At 48.4% G+C, this 25,999-nt stretch overlaps 2 protein-coding genes across 2 annotated transcripts in view; one reads left to right on the top strand and one right to left on the bottom strand.

The window, feature by feature from the left end:
- Positions 1 to 9,743: 9,743 nt before the first annotated feature.
- Positions 9,744 to 18,878, top strand: snphb (syntaphilin b). Its single transcript, XM_084679116.1, has 7 exons — positions 9,744 to 9,793; positions 10,701 to 10,853; positions 13,902 to 14,041; positions 15,217 to 15,322; positions 15,468 to 15,617; positions 16,836 to 17,913; positions 18,585 to 18,878. Exons 1-7 carry the CDS (start codon positions 9,744 to 9,746, stop codon positions 18,876 to 18,878), a joined length of 1,971 nt encoding a protein of 656 aa, XP_084535242.1.
- Positions 18,879 to 22,029: 3,151 nt separating this feature from the next.
- Positions 22,030 to 25,999, bottom strand: part of LOC146252702 (plexin-B1-like) — a 46,962-nt gene continuing 42,992 nt past the window's right edge. Inside the window, exons 35-38 of the mRNA XM_084679115.1 lie at positions 25,902 to 25,966; positions 25,105 to 25,180; positions 24,689 to 24,763; positions 22,030 to 24,223 (exon numbers count right to left, since the gene is read on the bottom strand). Coding sequence (XP_084535241.1) covers positions 24,119 to 24,223; positions 24,689 to 24,763; positions 25,105 to 25,180; positions 25,902 to 25,966 — 321 coding nt within the window. The 3' untranslated portion in view covers positions 22,030 to 24,118. The remainder of the gene's footprint in view (positions 24,224 to 24,688; positions 24,764 to 25,104; positions 25,181 to 25,901; positions 25,967 to 25,999) is intronic.

The raw sequence follows: 25,999 nt of genomic DNA, 5'->3' as shown, positions 1-25,999 counted from the left end.
GCAGGACCTCAGTACTGCACCCTCCTGCATTCGTCTTCACCCTGTCTGCACATACAGTAGGCCTACTGGAGATTCAGATTTTATATTCTATGATTCTTTATATATTAAGAAAGTGTAAAAAAAAAAAGTATGGCTAAGGATCCATTTCAATTTACACCTCTGCCTCCTCAGATAATTCCAACACCAGCTGCCGCTGGTAGAAAGTGTGAAAAAGTGAAAAACCCTTCAAGGGGATTTTGTTCGCTAGTTGATTTAAGAAGAATGATCGTATAATCACTGAACAATACAACCTATAAAGACTTGACTGACAACACTAAGTCGTTCCCATCACCAACACTTGTCAAAGTAGGGCATTTTTAGAACAAGTGTTGTCTACAGATTATTAGACTGATTATATACAGATTATTATCAATCCAATCCAATAATTTGTGTAAGTAAGAATGGAGGGCCCCATTCGGTCTAAAATACTCACCTGTTTGTATCGTTCATTGAATTGATGATCACATTCATTTTTTCTGTAGACATCACGACAGAAGTTTTTTGGACGGAAACAAATGGCTGCAATATTTGAACTTCCATTCTGATTGGTCAATTTAGTAACGATAGGAGCCCAAATGTTTTTCAGCATACTTCTTGCCGGAGTACAGCCAGAGCCTGTCCACTCCCTATTAAGTTCCACCAGAGTTCCACTGGGGGTGATCGCGAGGGATTACATGCTGAATGGGAGTCTATGGAGCTAAACGGCTAAATTAGTTTCTTTTGCCTGATTGTCTTTGAGAAATCTCAGATTTGATTGTAGTTTTTGCATGTTCAACATGAATTATAGATCGAAAGTTGAGTACTTATGTCCTTTCGATTTCTTACAGGGTGAGTCGTTGTTGCCCATAACACGCTAGCATTCTGCATGCTGATAGTGAAGGACTGACCCCGCTTGATGGCATCCAAAGCAGAATCAGAATATCGGAGCATTAGCAACATTAGCAACAACATTAACAAGCCAAAACTCTTTCTAGCATGTGTATTGACAGGGAGAGTCTAACCTGTCAGCTGTGTTGTCAATGCATAGAGTTAATATAACTAGAGACAGCTATTTCTGTCTTCCAAGATGGCGTCCCCATTCATTTCTATGAAAAGTGCTCAGTGGCGCAGTGAGGCCAAGCCCCCGCCCCTCGGCTTGAAGCAACGGCCCCGGTGGATGTAGGTGGTATTGCATTAGGGTTAGGTTTCCGACTCTTCCGGTCGTTTTTATTCTATTAACTCCAGTCAACATTTACAAAACTATCTCCCCCAATAATTTTTGTTCGATTCTCGAACCTGGCTCATACTACTAGCTTTTTCATAGAATAATTTTTCCCGATTTTTGCTAAGTTTGAGACCAATCCGAAATGGGTAAACTAGCACCCCATTTATTTGCTTACGTCAATAAAAATTGCCTGCAAATGTGCTCGCGGATACTAACAGGGCACGAGCACAAAAGTTCACATTGGCCGATAGCCGATTTACATTGAGCTGAATGAGCCATAGACTTATATTGAATGAGCACAGGGAAAAATGGCTTGAGTTGCCTGCCTTGTTGTAGCAAGTTTAGCAAATCGTTGTCACACATACATGAAATGTTGTTAATATAGTTTATTTCCGTTATTTTAAAACGGATTTGATTTTTCGTAAAAACGTTCATGACATGATGGCCAAAATATTATGTTAAGCGCGAGCATAGATTGTTGACATGTCCATCTGGAGCAAAGACGAAGATTAATACTTTAACTGATAACAATCATATTTTTATAGTTATGCTACATTAGGTTGGGTATCACCACAACAATGGCATACAATAGGTTGTAATAATAGTATTAATAATAATAAAGCAGCAATAGGCTACTCATCATCATCATCATAACAGTAACAACATAACACAAGTCTATATACTGTACGGTATGTGTGTATATATATATATATACATATATATATAGGCTATGTACTGTGTGTCTATTTATATAAACAGGTCAGGCACTTTGCAAAAGAAAAATCATACTCATATCACGAAGAAAAAAAGCAACATATGTGATGAGTTCCATCTAGAATAGCCCTATATTTAGCCCTATAGCCTATTTCTAAAAAACAAGTAGAAGGAATACTAGTTTGCATCATGTCTGATTCTTATCGGACTTTCTGCCCATAGATTCTGCCTTAGCTCACACGCTCGTAACATAGAGTTAGGCTCGTAACCATATAAATCTATGCTCGCGACTGGTTGTCGCAAAGTATGACGTGTACAGCTAGTTGCAAGCGTGCACAAAGTCTCGGAGCTAGGGAAAAAAGAGCCACTGTTTAAAGCTTAAACGGAAGACAAAGAAGTGGAAATATGGCCGCGTCCAGTCTCGCGCTCTCGCTTGCCTCACTGCGCCACTGAGCACTTTTCATAGAAAAATGGGGACGCCATCTTGGAAGACAAAAGTAGCTTACTCTAGTTATATTAACTCTATGAGTGAGTCAAGCGAGAGCTCCTAATGGACCGCGCCATCTTTCCAGACCGACTCGTCCGGTCTTGCGCAGAAGCTTGTTCCTAGCTCCGAAACTCATGCATGCTTGCAACTAGCTGTATACGTCATACTTTGCGACAACCAGTCGCGAGCTTGTGAGCTGGAGCTAAGGCATTGCAGAAAACTGTCAGAATGTGGTACAAGTCCGATCAAGAAGCAGATAGCGTACATGTGAACTTTACGAAAATCAATACTATTAGTACTGTAGTATTATACGTGCAGGGCCTATACGTTGTTCTTTTTGCTTTGTGTTTATAGTTTAACTGCTTATGTATTGTGTCAGATAAATAAACTTTAAACCTGAATATCTGGCTCCGTTGTTGTTCTAGCTTTGCAAAGCAAATTAAGCCTATACCTTTACTATTATAATGATGATGAGTGTTGTTTACAATTACTAGCATATTGTTAATGCCATCGTTGTGGTGTTAACTGACTTAAAGTTCTAACAATATCACGACCATAACAATATTGACGTTATCAGACATGATTTACTGATCTTTGTCTTTGCCTCAGAATAACATGTCAACAATATATAATGAAGCCGTAACATGCCACGATATTATAACTAATTAGATTTGGCTATAATTACGTTTGTCATGCCATGTGCACAATAGCGTTCATTACAAAATGGTTAAATCTGCTTTAAAATAACTTAAATTAACTCTACAAACAACCGTCATGTATGTGCAACCATTTGTAAAACTACAATAAAGGCAGGCAGCTGTAGATGATCAAATCCTTTCTCTTTGTTCTCATTCAGCTCAGGTAAATCAGCGATTTGCTGATGCTCCTTTTTGTGCTCGTTCATTGTTCGTATCCGCGAGCAAGTTTCCAGGCAACTTTTCTAGACGTAAGCAAATAAATGGGCTGCTAGTTTACCCATTTCGGATTGGTTTCAATCTTTGCAAAAATCAGGAAAAATTCATCTATGAAAAAGCTAGTAGTATGAGCCAGGTTCGAGAATCGAACAAAAATTATTGGGGGAGATAGTTTTCGACGAGTCGGGTAGAAAATCGGAAATGCAATACCAACTACATCCACCGGGGCTGTTGCCTCAAGCCGAGAGTCGAGGGGTGGGGGCTTGTGTCAATGCCTCGAGAGAAAAAAGGAAGTGACCACAGCTTGCCGTAAAGCAGTATATCTGGTCGTACGATATGTATGACGTCATTGACATAAAAAGAGCGACTTTAAATGTTTTTAACACCCAGCAGTGTGTATTTTTTTGCCTCCCCTTTTGAATTCAACATTCAAATTACTAGACAAAAAATTATATCCTGAGAAAATTGGATTTTGAGGGGTATATAGACGAAAGCTGTGTCTACTACCGCGCACTTGTGCAATTCGAGCACTGACTTTCAGTGCTTAGGGCGCTTCACTCACAAAACCATTAGAATTCAGTGCACTGAAAGTACCCGGATGGCGCACTGCAAACGGTCCAAAAAAACAGTGTACAATGATGGACACACCATCTTAGCTACGTAGCGGAAGAGGAGGAGCCCTTTCGGCAGCTTTTTCCACTTGGGGTGGAGAAGCGCGTTCATTTTGGCAGGTTTTGCGGGTGTCGCGAGCAGATTTCCGTCCGTCACTTCCACCAAGTGTTTAACGTAAGTGTTCCATTTCAGACAGCACTTATCAGCGACTGACTGCACTGAATATGTAAGTGCACTGTTTTGCAGTGCACTGTATTGCAGTGTACTTCGTAAAGTGTGCGGTAGTAGACACAGCCATAGACCTGGAGGTCTATGCGCCATTGACCTCCATTCATCCTGCACTTGCTCGTTAGAGACCTCATATGGAACTAGAGTGGATCTGCAACCAGTTCAGAATCCGGAAGTTTCCTGAGAGTGAGAGTTCTCCCTATATTATTACTCACAGGGGCACAGGCCCCCCCTCACAGGGGCACAGGCCCCCCTCACAGGGTTACAGGCCCCCCCTCACTGGGGCACAGGCCCCCCCTCACAGGGTCACAGGCCCCCCCTCACAGGGGCATAGGCCCCCCCTCACAGGGGCACAGGCCCCCCCTCACAGGGTCACAGGCCCCCCCTCACTGGGGCACAGGTCCCCCCTCACAGGGTCACAGGCCCCCCCTCACTGGGGCATAGGCCCCCCTCACTGGGGCATAGGCCCCCCCTCACAGGGGCACAGGCCCCCCCTCACAGGGGCACAGGCCCCTATTCATATCCCTTTTTTTTCTTCCAAGCTTGCTGCGCACAATGCACTACTAGGCTATAGAAACTCCCATTGCTTAACCCACTATACAACAGTTCAAGGACGCAAATTTGATATCAGCTTTAGCAGGGACATCAATAGTTAATGCAACGCAAATTTTTTTTTGCATTCATTTGGGCGCAAATACTGTGTTTTTTAGCTTCATGTAATATTGTTTTTATGTTTTAGTCAAAATAAGATGATCGGTAGGCCTATCATTTAAAAACTTTTAGTTTTGTAATGTTTTCTTCACATACCTCAATTCTGACTTGTCGGCGAGCTGACATGGAATTCTGCGGTTTGTGTTTTAGGTTAAACTGCTTTAATTTTACAAATATTGATTGGGATACAGCGTAATTTTTTTCCGGGATTATCAATGGAAATGACTGCACTGACTAATAAAGTAAGGTGTTAAAACTCAAACTTGAGATTTTACTGGGCACAGCAGATTTATGCTGGGGCACGTGCCCCAGTAAAAATGGTATAACAATTCCCCTGTCCCCAACCATACGGACATCAGCGTTGCAACTGCGCTGGCTAGCTAGCATAGCTAACAACAAAGCTAACAGCATAGAAGTCTTACACACTCATGGCTGTCTACTCTCTGCCTGTTTAGCACATGGCAGCAACAGTAAACACGAACATGCGTGCTTACATATAGGCTAGCTAGATGATAACACACACAGGAAAGAGGAGAGCAGGCTATGTGGGCAAAATAACCAGAATTAAGGCCAGCCAACTTCCGTTTACAGACAGTAGGTTAGCGGTACTTTTCGTGTTGATATCCCAGCCTGAAAACATAGCTAGCTACATAAGTTGTTATCACTCTGGCAGGGCTCTCAAGTTTTGAAGACAGGTAATAGTGACATTCCCCCCCACCCCTCCCCCGTCAGGGGGTCACAATTAATGAATTAATTGCTTTTTACCTGACATCTTTGAAAGGCAGCAATGATTAATGCATCCATGGCCAGGATATAATGACAAAGTATGACATGATTTTAAAAGTGACCTATAACATCAACTATGCAACACTTAAATGTATTTAGTGCTAATAAAATTATTAAGCCTATTTGGAAAAATATTCATATGTGTGTCGCCTGAAGGAGCTTGAATTTATTGAATTTAGCAACAACAGCAATACTAGATAAATCAATTGCAGATATCAGAACAAACCTACCTGCAGTGTTTTATGTGTTACTTTGTCTTTGCATCGTACCAGCTGAGTAACAGAATGCAACCGTCTGAGATCTGACGTAGATAGGTCGCTGTGACGGAGATCAGTCGGGGTTTGGCTCTGCCTATACAAAACCTGAGCTGAAAACGGAAGAGAAACTGTTCAATGATCCAACTCTACTTTTCAGTGCGACTAAGTCTTCGCTCTGCACATGTTTTCAGGAACTAATTTCTCACATATATTATGTACTGAGAAGCAAATCATGGAATTTGCTTTACAGGATCTTTAAGGTAAAAAAAACGATGAAATAATTTTAGAACATTTTTAAGTGATGTTAAAACTGTATGTTCTATCATGGTGTGTTGTACTGTAATGATTAATTTAACATTTTAAAATCTACTATACATTTTGAGCATGTTTTTGTAAGCAAAAAGGAATATTCACTACCCTTTGCCCCCCAGTTTTAAAACCTAGAATTGCCTATGGTTACATGTACTCAATTATCTGATTGTCATCTTGCCTGCTAGTTGTTAAAGTAACATCTCAGCTACCAGACACAGTGTAAAGTAACATCTCAGCTACCAGACACAGTGTAAAGTAACCACTTCTCACCAGACACAGTAAAACAATAATACAATATCTGATTCCAGGTCAGTTGGTCCCAGAAAGTGCAATAGGGCCCAGAAGGTGTGGTCCTGCAGGCTGATCTGAGCACAGCTGTTCTGAGGTACAGTCCTGTTTATTTTCGCCTCACTGGCTCTCCTCTGAGGGAACTCGGAAGAGATCCTATTAGGATCCATATTACAGCAATGCAGTGTGTGTGTGTGTGTGTACCTTTGTGTGTATGTGTTTGTACCTCTGCGTGTGTGTGTGTGTGTGTGTGTTCATACCCTGCAATGAATATTCTCACTGTGTGAAATCTGATATTTCAGTTTAGTCTTTACATAGTACAATGAAAGGTGTCCCTCCCTCCCTCCCTCCCTCCCTCCCTCCCTCCCTCCCTCCCTCCCTCCCTCCCTCCCTCCCTCCCTCCCTCCCTCCCTCCCTCCCTCCCTCCCTCCCTCCCTCCCTCCCTCCCTCCCTCCCTCCCTCCCTCCCTCCCTCCCTCCCTCCTTCCTTCCTTCCTTCCTTCCTTCCTTCCTTTCTTTCTTTCTTTTTTTCTTTCTTTCTTTCTTTCTTTCTTCCTTCCTTCCTGTTAGAAGATGGTCCACTCAGTGTCTTTGTCCGCAGTCTAAATGCAGAGGGTGTCGTTTCCCTTTAAGAAGCAACGTAACACGACGCATCTGCTTCCATCAGTGCCCTCGTCTCTCCTCACGCAGCTCGCTAACGCACCTCCCGTCCCCGCCCCGGGCGCGCGAGCGAGCTAGGAACGCCGCTTCAGCGGAGTCCCTAAAGAAATAAAGAGGAATCACGGCAAAATCTGAGATCGGGCCGTTCAGAAATAAAATCGTGAGAATCAACACAGATGGGAGTAATAGGTACGTGTTGTCTAGAGAACGCTGTTTGTTGTTAGTGAGGATATTGTAGTGCAATGAGTGTATGGGGCTGCCTGGGACTAAATGAATGAATGGAGTGATGTAGTGATAAGAAATTCGTTGTACACCACGCAGCAGAATAACCAACGGTGTTTCGTTTATTTGGCAAACTGCGGGCTTTCAACTCGCCACTGCAATGTACGCACCGGTGATTGTTTATGTTTAGGTGTGTTTAATTGCTGGTGTAAGCAAAGATTCTGCGCACTGCGCGCAGAGGTTGTCCTGCCTTGTCATCTCGTGCTGCTGTGCCACGGAGAATTTCCCCGTTAGTGCGCGCGGCCTCTCCAGTGGTTGGTTCACGCGTCAGTGTCAATACGTGAATCAGCTCTTCCGTAGACTGTTTCTGAGACCGTATTTCCTATCCAGTGTTTTCAGCTCCATATCTTGTGTGTATCTTGCGGCTAAGATCGATTTAGCGCGAGACAGCGTGCACGGTAAGACTCAGCGACACCTGCCACTCGGTAGACGGAGTCGTGACTGCTTGCCAGACAGAGCAATTTGACCTTGCAGTATTTTATTTCATGCCTCCAAATATGAACAGAAGTGTTTGAGAAAGGCGAGTAGGTTCAGGCGTTATCTGTTTTATGTACTCGTGTTTATGTTATCGGTCTTGGCTGTGGTCCCGCGCTCATAAGCAGTTGTAACAGGCATCAATTATGGATGTATATTATTCTCGGCTTCATGCTGCATGCTCGCAGAGGGCATCCCTGTTAGGCCTAATCTGTCCTTACCAGGGTTCAAGATGTCCTCTCCACCACAGCCATCTAGTAACCTCCTCCCTCCTGTCCTCTCCACCATGGCCATCTAGTAACCTCCTCCCTCCTGTCCTCTCCACCATGGCCATCTAGTAACCTCCTCCCTCCTGTCCTCTCCACCATGGTTATCTAGTAACCTCCTCCCTCCTGTCCTCTCCACCATGGTTATCTAGTAACCTCCTCCCTCCTGTCCTCTCCACCATGGCCATCTAGTAACCTCCTCCCTCCTGTCCTCTCCACCATGGTTATCTAGTAACCTCCTCCCTCCTGTCCTCTCCACCATGGTTATCTAGTAACCTCCCTGCTGTCCTCTCCACCATGGTTATCTAGTAACCTCCTCCCTCCTGTCCTCTCCACCATGGCCATCTAGTAACCTCCTCCCTGCTGTCCTTCCTGTCCTTGCATCACAGCGTCTCACGAGAGCCGGTCACGTTCCAGATAAGTGGCGGAATGCCTGTCTCCATAGTGACCTGGCCACTGTTTCCACGTCGCCCTGCTGGTTATCCATCACTGCGATGTGAGTCCACATCTCGTCTCCTTGGAAACCTCTCCTTGGTGACGGGGTGCTTCCGTATCGTGTAAGGATGTCATGGCGACGATAACAACTCCGTAGCTAAACTGCAGGAACCTAGTCTGATCTCTGAAACGTGTTATATCCACCTGATATCCTGCCCTGAATCTTAGATTGATCCTAGTTAATCTTGTGTTTGTGTGTGTGTGTGACTCAGTGGTCAGGGCCTCTGGATTTCTGACCCTGGATGATACTGATGGTGCTGTGTTAGTGTGTGCTGAGTCAAGGTCACCCCCCCTCCCCCGCCCCCCAGGTTTATGTGCAGGCATTCAGTAGTTTAGAGATGCTGGTCTGATAGAGATTACTGGGGACAGCTGAGAAGGGATTTTCCTCTCTCTGTCTCTCTTTCTCTCTATTGTATTCATCTTTGAAGCTGCTTGCGTGTGTGTGAGTGTGTATGAGTGTGTGTGTGAGAGAGAGAGAGAGAGAGAGAGAGAGAGAGAGAGAGAGAGAGAGAGAGAGAGAGAGAGAGAGAGAGAGAGAGAGAGAGAGAGAGAGAGAGAGAGAGAGAGAGAGAGAGAGAGAGAGAGAGGGCTGGTAGCAGAGGGAAAGAGGGAGGAGGGAGAGGGCTGGGTGTGATCTTCTAGAAGGTTCCACACACCTGAACACCTGTTCTCCGCTTTACTCTGCTCCCTGTGTGTGTGTTCACTTATTATGGGATCAAAGGACCGGGATTGGCCCAGAGGATTGATTGAGAAGGGAGGAGAGAAGAGAGGGAGGAGGGGTTGGGAGGAGAGAAGAGAAGAGAGGGGGAGAGAGAGGAAGGAAAGGAGTGGAGGAGGAGCTTGCCTGACTGTGTCTACTGTGCACTAATTCTTGTTTGTGTGTGTATATATATATATGCTGGTGTAAGTGTGTATATATGCTGGTGTGTGTGTAACATGAACATGTTTGTCTGTCCAAGGCTGGCTGTCACTTAAAGCCTGAATCGAGAGAGACAGAGAGAGAGACGAATCCAGAATGTCAGCCCCTACCCCAGCCAATCGGAGGTCGGCATCTGGCTCACGCAGGTAACTTTCTTTTTTATACACTTTTCTCCTCTTTTCTTCTTTGTTTCTTTTCTGTCCTCCTGAGAGTGTGTGTGAGTCTGTGTATGCGTTTCTATATTTACCTTGCTGCTGCAGGGTGTCCGGTCCACCTGGGAGAAGTTTGCCTCAGTTTCCACATCTGCTGCACTCAATAACCACTAAACACACACACTGTAGTATTGTGTGTGTGGTGTGGTGGATCAGATGTTAACAACCTCACCCTTTACAGATGAACCCATGCATCATTGAGCTGGACTACACACACAGACCTCTACATTGTACTTCTCTCTCTCTGGTCGCTCTTTTTCTCTCTGGTCTTTCTCTATTTGGTCACTATCTCCCTCCTCTGGTCTCTCCTCATCTCTGGTCTCTCCTCATCTCTACCTCCTCTGGTCTCTACCTCCTCTGGTCTCTCCTCATCTCTACCTCCTCTGGTCTCTCCTCATCTCTGGTCTCTCCTCATCTCTACCTCCTCTGGTCTCTACCTCCTCTGGTCTCTCCTCATCTCTCCCTCCTCTGGTCTCTCCTCATCTCTGGTCTCTCCTCATCTCTACCTCCTCTGGTCTCTACCTCCTCTGGTCTCTCCTCATCTCTCCCTCCTCTGGTCTCTCCCTCCTCTGGTCTCTCCTCATCTCTACCTCCTCTGGTCTCTCCTCATCTCTGGTCTCTCCTCATCTCTACCTCCTCTGGTCTCTCCCTCCTCTGGTCTCTCCTCATCTCTACCTCCTCTGGTCTCTCCTCATCTCTGGTCTCTCCTCATCTCTACCTCCTCTGGTCTCTCCTCATCTCTGGTCTCTCCTCATCTCTACCTCCTCTGGTCTCTCCTCATCTCTGGTCTCTCCTCATCTCTGGTCTCTCCCTCCTCTCTCCCTCCTCTGGTGTCTCTCAGATTCAACCCTCTGAGGGTTCTGCAGCCGAAGCGTCGCTTGCAGCAGATGCTCTCATCCTCAGCCCCGCCAAAGCCGGCACCCGCGGCAACGGCACCAGTAAAGGCGGGGGTAACCACGGCTACCGTGACAGTTCCGGTGCCAGCACCCCCTGCGTGAGACCTGCTATAGTTACCCCACCCCTGCCCCACTCGTAGACACAGCAGGAGCAGAGAGCATGCTGGCTAGCTGTTCTCTGCACAACTCTACTGGTGGTTCACCCACCAGCTTCATAGAACCATGCTTGTGGTTCTATGTGAAGTACCTTGGTTGTAGATCTGTGGAACCATGCTTGTAGCTCCACGTGTGGAACCTTGCTTGAGGTTCTAGCAAGGTCCCAGATCCAGAGGTTTGTGAATCTCTGTGGCTAGAGGTGTGTTAGTAGTCACATTGTAGCAGATCCCAGCTGTGGATCCTCATATACAGGACCCCTCTGCTCCAACACGGCTCCTCATCCACCAGCCTGGGACTAACCCTAACCCTGGGACTAACCCTAACCCTGGGACTAACCCTAACCCTGGGACTAACCCTAACCCTGGGACTAACCTTAACCATGGGACTAACCCTAACCCTGGGACTATAGAAGAGCTGGGACATTGACATGACAGATTAACAACCATAGGTCACTCTTAGACTCTTAGACTCCTCTTAGGTCCCAGTTGTGAGGGAGCCATGTTTCTGTTCCACTTTCCTCCTCCTTTTTCTGTGTTTCCAATCACACTAAGCTTTCACTCCCTGGCCCTGCCCACAACCCCGCCCCCAAGTGATGTCACCACACACCATCAGCAGACTCTTCTCACTCACTAAAGACACTTAGATCCATCCTGAAGATGGATGGTTGATTTTGATGCACGATTCTTTTCAGGCTTGATTCTGCTGCTCCCCTCCTCTCCCTCCCCTCCTCTCCCTCTCCCCCACCCTCCCTCCCCCCCTCTCCCTCTCCCTCTCCCCCACCCTCCCTCCCCCCTCTCCCTCTCCCTCTCCCCCACCCTCCCCTCCTCTCCCTCTGTCCTTTCCTCCCTCCCTTCTTCTCTCCCTGTCCCACTCCCTCCCTCCTCTCCCTCTTTCCCATTCTCCTACTCTCCCCTTCCTTCCCTCCCTCCCTCGCTCCCTTCCTCTCCCCCTCCCTTCCTCTCTCCCTCTCCCTCTCTCTTTCCTGCTTGATACTGCTTTCTGTCATGGCTTCATCATAACCTGCCCTTCACAGCAGCTGCCCCCCTCCGCCCCATCTCAGTCACATGACAGGACATGACATCACAGGAAGAACAAAGACAGATTTTTCTGACTGTGAGATGTGTAGTGATACTGGGTTGCTGTGTAGTATATGTACTCTGGTTCTATGCAGTCTATATGATCCGTGGTTCTATACCAGGCTGTAGAACCAGGCTACAGAAGCTGTAGAACCAGGCTGTAGAACCAGGTTGTGGGTTTCTGGTAGGGCTGGGCGGTATGGCCTAAAATGTTCACGGTATAATTCGTAAGCACTGACGGTATCGGTATTTATCACGATATATTAGTTATTCTTAAAATGTCATAACAATGCAATCCGCACTCCAGCGGCTAATCTACCGTAAACTCGTAAGCTATAAGCTATAAACAATGATTACATGGCTGAATACTCGATTCTGTTGGCATACAATAAACATACATTTCACAATTCTAACCAATATGGCATTGAATTTGTCAAACGCATTCTGGTAGATTCATTTTCGCGCACATGCATGGTTTTCAGGTGGTGAAAGAGATTGCTAGTGTTTCCACCTTTGGCTAGCACAATTCGACGACACAACGTACAGAGTAGGTTACTGTTTGTTTGTCGATGTTGGATAACTTGAAACCAAATAATTTCCAAATGACAGAGGGCTCAATTTTTGTACCAATTCTATTTTGTCCGGCAAATCAACCCCACCGGGGTTATTTTCAGACATTATTAACGCTTGCTTACACTTGCCAACAAAAGTAGTTTAGTCATATCAGAGCCTGTTTAAGGATAGCCTTGCCACTCCCTATTAAACCCCATTGTACCGAATTTGGCTGCAGTTCCACCAGAGTTCCACTGGATGTGATTGCGAGCGAGTGCATGTTTAATGGGAGTCAATGGAGCGAAACGGCTACATTTGTCTCTTTCGCCTGATTGTCGTTGAGAAATCTCCGATTTGAATGTAGTTTTTGCATGTTCAACATGGATTATACGTCGAAAGTTGAATGAACGAGTACTAATGTCCTTTTGATTTCGAATCAGATTTCAAAGCGGAATCAGAATGTCAGAGAATTAGCAACATTAGCAACAACATTAGCAAGCCAAAACTCTTTCTAGCATGTGTATTGACAGGAAGAGCCTAACCTGTCAGCTGTGTTGAGAGAAAAAAGTAAGTGACCAGAGCTTGCCGTAAAGCAGTAGCTCTGGTCGTACGATGTGTATGACGTCAATGAAGCTTTTTAGAACAGAAAGGCGACTTTAAAACAATCTAACAGCCAGCAGTGTGTATTTTTTTGCCTCCTCTTTCGAATTCAGAATTCAAATTACTAGACAAAAAATTATATCCTGAGAAAAGTGCATTTTGACCTTCATTCATTCTGCACTCGTTCGTTAGCGCCCTCACATGGAACTTCAACCAGTTCAGAACCCGGAAGTTTCCCGAGAGTGGCAGTTGTATCTATAGTAGACATTCTCTGCTCATATGAATGTTTGCTTCCTCTGGAGTTGCGCTAGCTTGTTGACTTTCATTGGCTGGAACAATGCGTGCAGCGTCCATGCTGCATGTTTTTTGTAAAAGATACAAATTTGAACTAGCCCACTAGGCAGTATCACTTGACTTATATTTTATACCAAATAGAAACACTTTACAAATACATTTATTAATATATTGTGATATCCATGATATGGCACAACGCAATACCGGTATTCGCGTTCATACCGCCCACCCCTAGTTTCTGGCTAGCATGTTTCTCCCAGGTCAGTGACTCAGCACTTTTGGAACAGGGGTATCCAGTCTAAGATTAGCAGCTGAAGGTTGGGAGGGGGGAGGGGCTAGCAGCTAAGGTCATAGAGGTATATATGACATCACCTCGACTTCCTGTGGCATCATCTCCACCTCACCATTTTCCTGCCCCCAACTTCCTCCTGATCCTAATGTAACTTCCTGTTGTCTCCGATTGGTCAGGTTCGACTACTGCAGGTTTATAGAGCTAGACTACGTTCCCATGGAAACCGGCTATATGGTGTCGATGCGTCCGACTAAAGGATGTGCCCCAAAGTCTCCTGAGCGTCACTGTCGGTCAGCAAACTCCGCCCCCTGCCCCCCCATCCCTCTGCATGTGGCCCCCACCCCCCTGGCCCCCCCGGCTAACCCCCCCACTCTCCCCCCCAGCATGTGGCCCCCACCCCCTGGCCCCCCTTGCCAACCCCCCCCCTCTCCCCCATAGCATGTGGTCCCCATATCCTGGCCACGCCCTCTTCCTGTTTCATTCTCACCCACTGGTATCTGTTCTCTTTTTCCTGTGTTTGGTTCTGAACCTGGGCACATGAGCACTAGCGCTCCCCCTTGTGGTGGAGTCTGGATGTACAGGATGTAGCTGGCCACTCAGGACCTCTCCTTAGCATGCACACGCCCCCCCGCCATACTCCAGCTCTGTGATTGGCTGCTTCCCACTCATCACTGCTCGTCCTCTGCTGGCTCCTCCCCTGGCCCCTCCCCCCTCTACAGACAGTCTCTGAGCGTGTGTGAGATCATCACCTGTCCACCAGTGTCAGCGAGGCTGTTTCCTCCATAGAAATTCTCTGTTTCTATGCTGGCCTGTCTGACCCCACAACCTCCTCCTGGCCTGCTGCTGCTGCGTGGCCTCTCCTGGAGCCGTGTGGTGTGGTGTTTTCCTTTGTACTGTGTGTGTTAGTTTACCAGCTTCGCTGCGTTCTCACTATAGGATTTGCACTGACTTCAGAGTGCCTAGGGACGCGTATGACCAATCAGAGCATGGAGGCTTCAAAACTCCTCCATGGTAGCCTATCGGTACGTGGCACAGTAATACGGACCCTTACCCCCTGTGTGGACAAGTGCCTAGCAACACACTGTTATGACAACAAGTCCTGAGCAACACGCTGTAGTGACAACAGGTCCCTAACAAAATGCTGTATTGACAACAAGTCCCTAGCAACACGCTGTAATGACAACAGGTCCCTAGCAACCCGCTGTAGTGACAACGCAGAGCATGTGAGTCTGGTTCCAGGTCCTGTTTAACATCCTGATGTATGTGATAGAGTGACCATGCCCCTCCCTCCTCTTTTAATTTTATATTGTAAATGATTTGACCACTTTATATTTTTTATTAGTATTAGGTAGATTTGTACCTTTAGTACAGTTAGACCACATATTTAAGTTTTAGGATTCTTATTTGTTTAATGTATGCACCTTCCTGCCAAAGTAAATTCCTTGTCTATGCAAACTTTCATGGAAAATAAACCTTTTTCTGATTCTGATTGGAACAGGCGTACAGTGGCCCCGCCCAGCGGGAGGGATCCCTATGGCAACGCCTCCCTCAGCAGTAGCAGCAGCTCCTGCAAAGGCAGCGACTGTAGTCCCACCAAGTAAGACCTGTCAGCCTGTCTGTCTGTTTAACTGTTTACCTGTCTGTCTGTTTACCTGACTGTCTGTCTGTCTGTTTACCTGTCTGTCTGTATATGTCTTTCTCCCAGAACATTGTGTGTAAACAGTTTCCCCCCCTTCTCCCAGGCGTCAGACTAAGTACACGTCATGCACAGATAACCACGGCATCCGCCCCCCCGCCCCGGAGCAGTACCTCACTCCCCTGCAGCAGAAGGAGGTGTGCATCCGACACCTGCGGGCGCGCCTCAAAGAGACCATCAACCGACTGCAGGACAGGTGGGTCACTTCCTGTCCTACAGCGGACCACTTCCTGTCCTACAGCGGACCACATCCTGTCCTACAGCGGACCATTTTGAGCTGACCTGGTCATCCCCTGTGATGGATCAGAGCTGGCTCCATGTTCATCTCTAAGTTAAAGAAGCAAAATACACTAAAAACCGCTCTAAAGCTGCCTGTCATCCTGTCACACAGGCTGCGGTTTGGCGGTGTGCCAATAATCTACAGATGCACCCTTCCTGTCCTTCATGCTGTCATTGGGACATGACCCAATGGGGGAAAGAGTGTGCTTAAACTACTGATTCTGCATGAAGGGAAGAGTAGAGAGAAGGAAGGAATGGAGGGAGGGACAGAGAGAGAGAGAGACAGAGAGAGAGAGAGAGAGAGAGAGACAGAGAGAGAGAAAGACAGAGAGAGACAGAGAGAGAGACAGAGAGAGAGACACAGAGAGAGACACAGAGAGAGACACAGAGAGAGAGAGAGAGAGAGAGAGAGAGAGAGAGAGAGAGAGAGAGAGAGAGAGAGGTGGAAGGATGCATTCTAGGAGTTCAGACAGGTGTCATTGTTAGTTCCTGTATTTTTAATGCAACAGGATTGATCTACTTAAATGATATTTGATTAAGCTTGCTCTCCACACATGTATACAGTACTAATGTAAAAGGAATGATTCTGTTGTCTTTTGTAGCTGAAATTGGTGGTTATTTGCATTAAGATGAGGTTTTAACAGCGGTCTGTTCACATCAAACCCTCCTTGGATTCTTTCAGTTTGTAATGATGTTGACATGATGATAACGGCTCCTGATTGGCTGAATATATCAACTCATCAACAAGCCATGAATGAGTCCACCTCTCTGATGGTCTCATTCTGGTTGTCCTTCTAATTTCTGTTGTCTCCTTTTTTTCTTTTGTCTCTCTCTCCTCCCTCTCTCTCTCCCCCTCTCTCCTCCCTCTCTCCTCCCTCTCTCCTCCCTCTCTCCCCCTCTCTCCTCCCTCTCTCTCTCGCTCCTTCCTCTCTCTCTCCTCTCTCTCTCTCTCCCCCTCTCTCCTCCCTCTCTCTCTCGCTCCTTCCTCTCTCTCTCCTCTCTCCTCTATCTTTCCTCCCTCTCTCTTCTCTCTCTCTCTCTCTATCCCATCTATATTTATATACATATTTCTCTCCTCCCTCCATCTCTCCCCTCCCCCCTCCCCCCTCCCCTCTCCCTCCCTTACCTCCCCAAGGGACTCTGAGGTTGATGCTCTGCGTGGTCAGCTCAGCCGCATGCAGGAGGACTGGCTGGAGGAGGAGTGTCACCGTGTGGAGGCCCAGCTGGCCCTGAAGGAGGCCCGGGGGGAGATCCAGCAGCTGCAGCAGGCGGTGGACACAGTGCGCTCCAGCCTGGGAGACTGCTCCTCCCACAGCCCCGCCGTCAGCACCTACCTCCAGGATATCAACACCCAGAACCACAAGCTGGAGACCCTGCTGCACAGCATGGAGCAGGCCCAGGCCGGGGCCTCCAAGCTGGGGGAGGGAAGCTGCGGTGGCGGGGGCAGCGGGCCTGGAGGTCCGGGGGAGGGGGGAGGGAGTCCGGGGGGAGGCGGTCCGGGGTCGGTTCTGTCTGGGCCGGGGGGGGCCGGGGGGTCGTGTGAGGGGGGGTCCCCCGCCCGCTCCCTGACTCGCAGCTCGACCTACACCAAGCTGAGCGACCAGGCCGACCCTATTGAGGACATCCTGTCCAGCGACGGCGCCCAGGACAGCAGCTTCCTGTGCTGTGGCAAGGGGGGCGCCCCCTGTGGGGCAGAACTGCTGCTGGAGGCGGCCTTCTTGTCTGAGGAGACCGCCGCGCTTCTCTCCTCCTATGCCCAGCACCTGCCCCAGCAACTACCCCAACACCTGCACCTGCCCCAGCAACTACCCCAACACCTGCACCTGCCCCAGCAACTACCCCAACACCTGCCCCAACACCTGCCCCAACACCTGCCCCACTCCTCCACCTGTGAGAAGCTCTGCCCTTCCGAGCACCTGGCAGCCCTGCGCTGTGGTGTGGGGGGGGGCAGCCTGAGCCACCCCTGCCTGTCTCACCACCACCTGTACCTGCACCACCTGAGAGATGAGGCCATCCAGACCGAGAGCTGCCCTAACCCTGCCCAGGCCGGCTGCCCCTCCGATCTGGACACAGTGGCGGAGCAGCGCACTTTCCGCTCGCAGGCCTGCAGCCCCGCCTCCACCTGGCCGTCCGACGAGGAGCTGGACTCCATCACCATGACGACCCTCACCGAGCCCGTCCCTGGGCCCCCCCCCAGACAGATGTCCTCCTCGGTCTCCTGCTGGGCCGACATACCACTGTGTGGGGGGGCGGGGGGCCCGGACAGGGGGGAGGGAGAGGGGAGGGAGGGAGGGGAGAGGCAGGGAGAGGTGAGGGAGGGAGAGGGGAGGCAGGGAGAGGGGAGGGAGGGAAAGGTGGGAGAGGGGAGGGAGGGAGAGGTGAGGGAGGGAGAGGTGGGGGAGGGAGAGGGGAGGCAGGGAGGGGAGAGGGAGGGAGAGGTGGGTGAGGGAGAGGTGGGGGAGGGAGAGGGGAGGCAGGGAGAGGTGGGGGAGGGAAAGGAGGTAGGAATGCAGAAGGAGGAGAAAAGACAACAGGGTGAGCTGGACTCTGACTTTGGGGAGATAGACGGGGGAGATCTGGCGGTAGTGAAGGAGAGGCAGGAGGAGGAGGAAGTGATTCAGGGGGAGGAAGTGATTCAGGGGGGGAAGTGATTCAGGGTGAGGAAGTGATTCAGGGGGGGGAAGTGATTCAGGGTGGGGAAGTGAATCAGGGAGAGGAAGTGATTCAGGGGGAGGAATTGATTCAGGGGGAAGAAGTGATTCAGGGGGAGGAAGTGATTCAGGGGGAGGAAGTGATTCAGGGGGAGGAAGTGATTCAGGTGGAGAAGGCAGGAGGAGAGGAGCTACCTCACACCACCCAACCTCAAAGCTCCGCCCACCAAGAGGAAGTCACCGGTCACTCAACCGTGAGCGATGAAGACTTGGACGCTGCCGGCCCGGTCCAGAGGAGTTACTGGAGCCGTCACTTCCTGGTGGACCTGCTGGCGGTGGCGGTGCCGGCGGTGCCCACGCTGGCCTGGCTGTGCCGGGGGAGGGGAGGGGGGGAGGGGCTGCCCGTGTACCACATGGGCTCCTTGCTGAGAGGGTGCTGCAGTGTGGCGCTGCACTCGCTCCGCAGGGGCGGGGGCCTCCGGCACTACCCCGCTGGGGGCGGGAACCTGGGGGGCACACCCATCTGAGCCCTGACCCCTAGACTATGACCCCTGACCCCAAACCCTGACCACTGAACCATGAACCCTGACCCCAGACCCTTTACAACCTTGGGGAGCTGTGTGCCCATCTGACCCCTGAACTTTCACCCTTGAACCCTGACCTGGCCCCTCCTCTGGCTGAAGGGTTGGAAGTGGCACGGAACAGAAGGAGCTCAGTTCTTCTTTGTCTTCAAAACTGACTGATGACCTGAGTGTGTGTGTGTCCTGTTCCATTAGGAAGGTGCTGTCTGCTCCTCCTCCCCCTCCTGGTGTGTGTGGTGTGTGTGTGTGGTTACTTCTTTGGGGGATGTGGGGGGGTTCGACATTGTCAGTTTGCAGACGTTTCCTTTCAGCTGTGTGTAAAGGCGCGGGGTCAGAGATGTGATGGATGAAAGGTCCAGCAGGGAGAACACAAGCTGCCTGAGGCCGTCACAACAGACGCTTAACATTAAGCAGCGCAGAGTCTGTCTGATGATTTACAGTACTGTATGGTAGACTTCTTCAGAGAATATTTTTTCTTATATTTCTTGAATATTTATGACCCATTTTGCACTATTATTCACTTTATGAAGTTAAGAAAGTACTTGAAGTGGAGTCTGTATGGATCCAGAGCTTGATGCGTCCACATTCTAGTGTCCTTCTGGTTGCTTGTTGTTCTTCAAATCTTTGAAGACTCGAGGAAGGTGGAGGAAGGTGGAGGAAGGTAGAGGAAGGTGGAGGCGGGAGATGGGCCAATCAGGATCGTCGGAGGCCTCATTACAGGCTTGTTCTCTAGAGCTCCGCTTGTGTTGTTGTTGTTGTTGCTTCCTGTCTGCTGCTTGACAACCCTCCCCCCCTCCCCCTTCCCCCCTCCCCCTCCACCCCTCCACCCCTCCCCCTCCACCCCTTCCCCCCTCCCCCTCCTCCCCCATAGCTGGGTGAATCAGCTTCTGTTCGTGTCCTCTTTCAAATGAGCCATGTTCCTGCAAGGTAACAGACATGTTGGAGATCGCTGTGAATGCTCCACCAGTGTGCTGTGTATAGCAGAGTATCATTATTATGAAATGTACAAAATCACTGTGTGAATGATAATTGTACGATCATGAAAGTAGTGTGGCAGGTAATCCTGTTTATGTACTGTGGGTCAGAAACCCAGAACACCACACACACACACGCTGTAAATGGAGGGTTTAGCTCTGTGGTTAGAGCAGTTCACTGCAGATAAAGATGTAATATATATATAATCAAATACAAAAAATATATATATATATATTATTTTTTTTCCTCCAAGCAATGTCACAGAGGGCTTTGCATATGCTCATTGAACTGCACCTAAACCCTCACACAAGACAAGGATCTGGAAGTCACAGGTTCAAATCCACCTGTGCTGTATGTCACTTTGGATTTAAGCATCTGCCAAATGAATGAAAAGGAACACGTGTACACTAACACACAGGTACACACACACACACACACACGTGTTCATGCGCACACACAGTTTACAGTTGGTTATGACGACAGTCCACTGGGGATGGCTCTAGAACCATGGTTGGCCACCCCTGCCCTAGGGGAATGTAGCTGAAGGACCAAACATGTCTGAATACTCGGATGGCTTGTCATTATAAAGGACATTCTAAAGCATGCTGACCTACCATAGTCTGATGGAGGGAGACATGACATTGTCACTGAAACCATCGCTCAGTCCTTCTCAAAGGACACCTGCAACGAGGCTGTAATGTCATGTGTGTTGGATGTCTGACATTAATGTACGTTTGTTCATGGGATTATAAAAACATGGATCATATAGAAATCTGTATATATAACAATGTGGATATCTTATGAACTCACACAAAGATGAGTATAAAAGAGGGGAACTCATTTGAAGTCTTCTTTTTGTCGGTCTTTGAATGTGTAGTATTTAATTGTTTGTTTTGTGTCAAATATGTATTGAGCTCTATCCAATCTCATAAGATCCTGTAATATCTATATAAGGACACATCCCCCTTCCTCAATGCAGTGTACAGGGAAGAAACAGCTGTAGATACATAGATCTGTTATCTTCATGTAGATTTACTATTTTAATGGACATAAGTCATGTGTAGAGAACGGACAATACTGACCATGAGCACTAACCTGTCCTCACTGGACTGGTGGGAAACAGACCCTCTGGTCTTCTTTCTCTGGATCTGTCATGTTCTCCTTCTCTGAACGTCACGTAACGGAAAAAACAAGGTTGTGTTTTATATAAAAACACCCAAAAAGACCTTTTATATGGCGAGTTGGGGTTTGTTGAACACTTCAAAAGAAAGGAAATTCAACCACCACAATTCTGACTCTACCGATGCACAAACTAGGTGTTTCATGATGTTTGCTGTAGATCAGTAGTGCTGTAGATGCTGTAGATCAGTAATATCAGTAGTAGAGCTACAACTCTGTAACAGGTGTAATAGCCGTGACATAAACACAGAAACTAACTAAACTGCTGGTAAAATAATCATGTGATTCAGTCCACCCAGGTTGATAATAAAGAGAGGACTGAAGAGAGACGACCGGAGTGAGGCTATACGTTACATGAGTGATCATCTGTGCTGTTGTGACTGGCTTCATCCTGAACTGCACTGACAAGTGAACACCTGCAGTGAGGGTTAGAGACCAGCAGGGGGAGACAGCAGGTGGCAGGTCACCAGGGAAACACCGTATTTACACCGTATTTACACTGTATTCTGGGAAATGCAGATAGATGTACAGGGTCCTACTTCTGAACCCTAAAGAAGAAAGCTTGTAATGTTATGTGACGTAGGTCCCAAAGCGCCTCAAGGGGAAGGTTTCAAAGTTTCACTATATCTGGGAGGACATTCGGGCTCCCACAATGCGCTCACACACACACACACACACACACACACTGTCCTGAACTGCACACCAACACACTGACACTAAACACTGAACTGCACACCAGCACTGTTCACTTCTGATCCTGGATCTTGTATAGTATATACAGTCTATAGAGTCTATACTATATTAGTACGTTGCTTTGGATAAAAGCATCTGATAAATAAAAAATATTTTTTTTCAAGTTCAAATATATACTGTCTTGTATTTCATTAACATATTACAATCACTTACTACTCAATGTAAACAAAACTACCCCGAGGTATTCTTTTCTCATTGTGTTTTATTGCATCACATTACACTGTGGTTAGTTTGGTTGAAGTTAGTTGAGTTAGCTGATGGTAGAGTATATACCAACAGTGCAGACAGCTCCTGGACTGGACTGGAGAACTCCTCTTTTGTATAATTCATCTGTTGATCGCATATAGATGCTGCTTTAACTTTCCACAAAAGTTGTAAATCCTCATCCTTCACATCATCCTTCATTCCCTCTCCACCTCTTAAATACCAGCAAATAGCAGGATGATTTTCTGTTACCATGATGTCCAATACTGATAACCTCTCCTGAATCTACTTAGAACTGTCTAAAGAGGTTTTACCCAGTCATTATTACAGCAAACAGCAATGTTTTATTTGTCTGTCTACAGGACATTACTAAACACAGATATTCCCTTGTAACTTGTATAAACAGCTATGGTAAAAATGTGTTAGTATTAGGAGTCGATGCACACAGGAAGTGAAAGTGATTGTTGAGGTGTTGGGCTTGGCGTGAGGCTGGGCCTGAGCCCTGACCCCTCTGCAGTGGGCCAAACAAACACTCCTTCATCCCGTCTTCAGACCTAAACACCTGATACATTTCCATTGAACTTTTAGGAATAATTCAAATTTAAACCAAATGGTTTACCACATATAAGGATCTCAATCTGTAACCGTTTAATCAAAATGGGCAATGATGAAATCAGTCTTGTGGAAGAGGGAAACACTCTCCTCGCCCCTGCTGCTTCTGCTGCAGCGGATCATGAAGGCCTGATATCACATCACTAGCTACTAGAAGGGTGACATGGGTTAAGACTAGAGTGTAATCTGGACTAGGGCTAGGATTAACATATAATCTGGACTAGGGTTGGATTTACAGTGTAATCTGGGTTAGGGTTAGGATAGAGTGTAATCTGGACTAAAGTTAGGATTAGAGTGTAATCTGGACTAGGGTTAGCATCATTGTTTAATTATAGTGAATGTAATCAAAACCCATTCAACTGAAAGGTTATTTGTTACTTTGAAGCGATAACAGATTTTTCAAAATGTGGACATTCTTTACGTTGATATTTTGGTCTTTGAAAAGAGATCACCACCCGGCAAACAATAAATAAATAAATAAAATTAAAGACAACATAAAATACATATATTAAAACAAAAAGAGAACTAAGAGGAAGTGCTTTCTTTGATCAGTGGTAACGAGCCGTGGAAACAATCTGAAACTCTCTTAAGATCACATCCCTTCGCTGGCATAACCATGGAAACACACACATCCCTTCACTGGCGTAACCATGGAAACACACACATCCCTTCACTGGCGTAACCATAGAAACACACGTCCGCTCACAACGTAACCATAGAAACATACACGTCCGCTCACAACGTAACCATAGAAACATACACGTTTCGGTCACAACTGATGAATCTGTCACTGCGAACCAAGGGATCGTCAGGGGCACAAACCCATTGTTGGAATTTAGCGTGCCGTGGTTCTAGATCATCTCAGTTTCAGGACGGCTCAGTCTAGATGCAGGCAGACTTGTCGAGTCATCGTGTGGTTCCTTTGACAGAAACGTGTGACTTGTCCTTATTGTCTGAGGTAAGTGGCCATGAGGAATGACTTTCCAACTGCCTTCATACCTTCAAACTCACTTCATCTGGCTGCAAGGGACAACATGCTGGTAACCCACACAGCTCTGGTAAAACTAAGACTTCAGCAAACATTTCTAGACAACAAAAGGCATTAGTAATGGAACAACAATAGCATCGTAGCATTTGCTCCTGTAAAACATCACCTAGTCCTCTTCAGGGATCCGCTATGTTGGTTTAGTCTGTACGCTCCCTAGCTGCCATGCCCGCCACTTCCTGGAACAGAGACTTGTCAGCCAATAAGAGGCTTCAGGAGGTAAAGGTCAGGGAGGTAAAGGTCAGGGGTTAGACGGACATTTGGCATTTGATCTCTCTGTTTCCTGACAAAGACTAGGGACATGACATCAGGCATAGCTAGCATTCCTCTCTTCCTGTGCTGCTCCTGTCCTTTATGGATTTCTCTTCCACTTCTTGTCCTTCTGTCAGGCCCTGGCCTGGCCCCACCCACTCAGAGGTCAGAGGTCAGTGACCTTGTTCTCCACGGCGGCGGCGATCTGCTGGAGACGGCAGCCCAGCTGCATCTTCTGGGCTGTGGGGTCTTCCTCCAGAGCTGTGATGATCTACAGAGGAGGAGACGGAGAGGAGGGGGGTGGAGGAGAGGGGATGGAGGAGAGGAGGAGACGGAGAGGAGGGGGGTGGAGGAGAGGGGATGGAGGAGAGGAGGAGAAGGAGAGGAGGGGGGTGGAGGAGAGGGGATGGAGGAAAGGAGGAGAAGGAGAGGAGGGGGGTGGAGGAGAGGGGATGGAGGAGAGGAGGAGACGGAGAGGAGGGGGGTGGAGGAGAGGAGGAGACGGAGAGGAGGGGGGTGGAGGAGAGGAGGAGAAGGAGAGGAGAGGAGGAGAAGGAGAGGAGGGGGGTGGAGGAGAGGGGATGGAGGAGAGGAGGAGAAGGAGAGGAGGGGGGTGGAGGAGAGGGGATGGAGGAGAGGAGGAAGGGAGGCCCACAAGCAGATGGTTAGAGACCGTTGTGTGAGTGTGTGTGGGAGAGTGTTTGTGTGTGTCTTAGTGTTCGAGAGAGCGTGGTACCTGGTCGTAGTATTTGTTGATGTACTTGTACAGCTCATGCAGGGCCACCATGAAGTTCACCTCTCCAGAATAGTTCTGCATGGACAGAAGGAGAGGAAGAGGAGAGCAGAGGAGGAGAGGAAAAGGTGATGATGAGGAGGGAAGGAAGAAGAGAGGAGGGAAGGGGAAGAGAAGAGAATGTTAATTGGTCCTTGTGGTAACTTGTTAAGACAGACAGGTAGAGAGACAGACAGATAGACAGACAGACAGGTTCAGTGGTACCTTGTTAAGACAGACAGGTAGAGAGACAAACAGGTAGATAGACAGACAGGTTCAGTGGTACCTTGTTAAGACAGACTGGTAGATAGACAGACGGGTTGAGTGGTACCTTGTTAAGACAGACAGGTAGAGAGACAGACAGGTTCAGTGAACAGTACCCGAGACAGCTCAGCGAGTGCAGAGTTCATCTCCTGGTCGCTGGCTGAGATGGTCTGGCGGATATCAGCATAGTACCTGGGGGGAGGGAGGGGGAGGGAGAGAGAGGGGGAGGGAGAGAGAGGGGGAGGGAGAGAGAGGGGGAGGGAGAGAGGGAGGTAGGGAGGGGGGGGGGAGAGAGAGAGGGGGGGGGGAGGGAGGTAGGGAGGGGTAGGGAGGGGGAGGGAGGGAGGGGGAGGGAGAGAGGGAGGGGGGGAGGGAGAGAGGGAGGGGGGAGGGAGTGAGGGAGGGGGGGAGAGGGGGAGGGAAAGAGAGGGGGGAGGGAGAGAGGGAGGGGGGAGAGAGGGAGGGAGGGAGGGAGGGGGGAGGGAGGGAGAGAGGGGGAGGAAGAGGGAGAGAGAGAGGGGGAAGGATAGAGACAGGGGGAGGGAGAGAGGGAGGTAAGGAGGGGGAGGGAGAGAGAGAGGGGGAGGGAGGGGGGAGGGAGAGAGAGAGGGAGGGAGGGAGGGAGGGAGGGGGAGGGAGGGGGAGGGAGGGAGGGGGAGAGAGAGGGGGGAGGGAGAGAGGGAGGTAGGGAGGGGGAGGGAGGGGGAGAAAGAGGGGGGAGGGAGAGAGAGAGGGAGGGGGGGGGAGAGGGGGAGGGGGGGGGGGAGGGATTAGATTGACAGACAGGGATCACAGGAAAAGGTATTTAGAGACACAAATGCACTATAGGGTCTATAGCTTTCCCATTGTTATCACTTTCTTTTCTCCCCCCCTTCCCCCCTCCCTCCCTCCCTCCCTCCCTCAGGTCCCTAACCTCTCCACCATCTGCTTGTAGCGAGGGATGTCTCGGGCATACAGCAGCTTGTTGATGGGGGAATCCTGGAAGAGAACATAGAGAAGCCATTAGATCTG

Source organism: Hypomesus nipponensis, chromosome 18 (assembly GCF_054491055.1).
Source record: "Hypomesus nipponensis isolate SF chromosome 18, ASM5449105v1, whole genome shotgun sequence".
In the NCBI taxonomy this organism is placed as follows: Eukaryota; Metazoa; Chordata; class Actinopteri; order Osmeriformes; family Osmeridae; genus Hypomesus; species Hypomesus nipponensis.
The sequence above is the reverse complement of the archived record's forward strand: the minus strand, read 5'-3'. Positions and strand labels throughout refer to the sequence as shown.

Coding starts and splice junctions, on each gene's coding strand:
- snphb (XM_084679116.1), top strand. CDS start 9,744: ATGTCAGCCCCTACCCCAGCCAATCGGAGGTCGGCATCTGGCTCACGC. Junction 15,618..16,835: donor ATCAACCGACTGCAGGACAG/GTGGGTCACTTC, acceptor TACCTCCCCAAG/GGACTCTGAGGTTGATGCTC. Junction 17,914..18,584: donor CCAGACAGATGTCCTCCTCG/GTCTCCTGCTGG, acceptor GCCCACCAAGAG/GAAGTCACCGGTCACTCAAC.